This window comes from Galeopterus variegatus, unplaced genomic scaffold (assembly GCF_000696425.1).
Source record: "Galeopterus variegatus unplaced genomic scaffold, G_variegatus-3.0.2 Scaffold70191, whole genome shotgun sequence".
Lineage (NCBI taxonomy): Eukaryota > Metazoa > Chordata > Mammalia > Dermoptera > Cynocephalidae > Galeopterus > Galeopterus variegatus.
This window is the reverse complement of record NW_007796302.1, coordinates 1-1,411: the sequence shown is the minus strand read 5'-3', so window position 1 is coordinate 1,411 and position 1,411 is coordinate 1. Positions and strand designations below refer to the sequence as shown.

At 37.1% G+C, this 1,411-nt stretch overlaps 1 protein-coding gene across 1 annotated transcript; it reads left to right on the top strand.

Moving 5' to 3' along the window:
- Positions 1-422: 422 nt before the first annotated feature.
- On the top strand, positions 423-1,137 carry LOC103584619 (UDP-glucuronosyltransferase 2A1; the record flags this gene model as incomplete). Its single annotated transcript, XM_008565552.1, has 1 exon — positions 423-1,137. A coding segment is annotated over exon 1 (715 nt), but the record flags the coding sequence as incomplete, so codon positions are not given.
- Between the last annotated feature and the right edge of the window lie 274 nt (positions 1,138-1,411).

The following is a 1,411-nucleotide window of genomic DNA, read 5'->3' as shown; positions in this document are numbered from 1 at the left end:
AAAAAAAAAACATAGAATTAGCATACCAACATTTCTGAGGGAGTTTTGGTCCTAGATGAGGTTTCAGTAACTAGGCCTGAGTGTAGAGTTGAGATATACAGCGGCTTCAAGCAATTTAATGGTAAAAGATGAACAATTATGAGACACAGAGAAAAGATTGAAGGATCAAGTTCAAAGGGAGGATTAGAGAGCAGAACTCAACCAAAGGTAAAGCAACAGTTGGAGACATAAGACGCATTACACCTAAACCTACAATAACTGTAAAATACGGAGCTCCTATGACTAATATCGTTTGGTAAAGAGAAGGCTCTTAAGGGTTTCAATGGTTTGCAACAAAACTGAGAAATATTTTTGCCTTTCCTTTCTGTTTAGACAGCAGGGAACTCTTTCACATCTCATTATCTTCTGCATCAAGCCACATCATGTTAAACAACATTCTCATATTGTCTCTTCAGATAAGCCTCCTAAGAACCACTCTTGGTGGGAATGTTCTAATTTGGCCAATGGAAGGTAGTCATTGGCTGAATATTAAGATAATTATTGATGAGCTCATTGAAAAAGAGCATAATGTGACTGTGCTGGTTGCATCTGGTGCACTTTTCATTATGCCGACCTCTAACTCATCTCTGACATTTGAAATGTATAAGGTGTCCTTTGGCAAAGAAAGAATAGAAGGAGTGATCAGGAACTTTGTTTTGACATGGCTGGAAAACGGACCATCTCCTTCAACCATTTGGAGATTCTATCAGGAGATGGCCATAGTCATCGAGGACTTCCACATGGTGTCTAGAGAGATCTGTGATGGTGTTCTTGAAAACCAAAAGCTGATGGAAAAGTTGAAGAAAAGGAAGTTTGAGGTCCTGTTATCAGATCCAGTGTTTCCTTGTGGTGATATAGTAGCTTTAAAACTGGGAATTCCATTTATGTACTCTCTGAGGTTTTCTCCAGCCTCAACAGTGGAAAAGCACTGTGGAAAAGTACCATACCCTCCTTCCTACGTTCCTGCTATCTTGTCAGAACTCACCGACCAGATGACTTTCTCTGACAGAATCAGAAATTTCATCTCCTACCATCTGCAGGACTACATGTTTGAAACTCTTTGGAAATCATGGGATTCCTACTACAGCAAGGCTTTAGGTATGTAACAATTTGTGTTTTATTTGGATTTGAACAAACAGAACTTTTTGTCACCTCTTTAATTCCCTATATTTATTTTTTTTCAATTCTGTGTATTGATTGAGATACTGTCTACTACTATCACTTGATGGCAGGAAATAACATAAATGGCATTATACTTCAAAACTAAAGTGTGCCAATTTCTGATTTTATGAACTTGAAAATACCAACTAAGTTTTTTTATGCTTAAAATATAGTTACAAATACTTTAGTTTTAAAATAGGACTGGATCTTA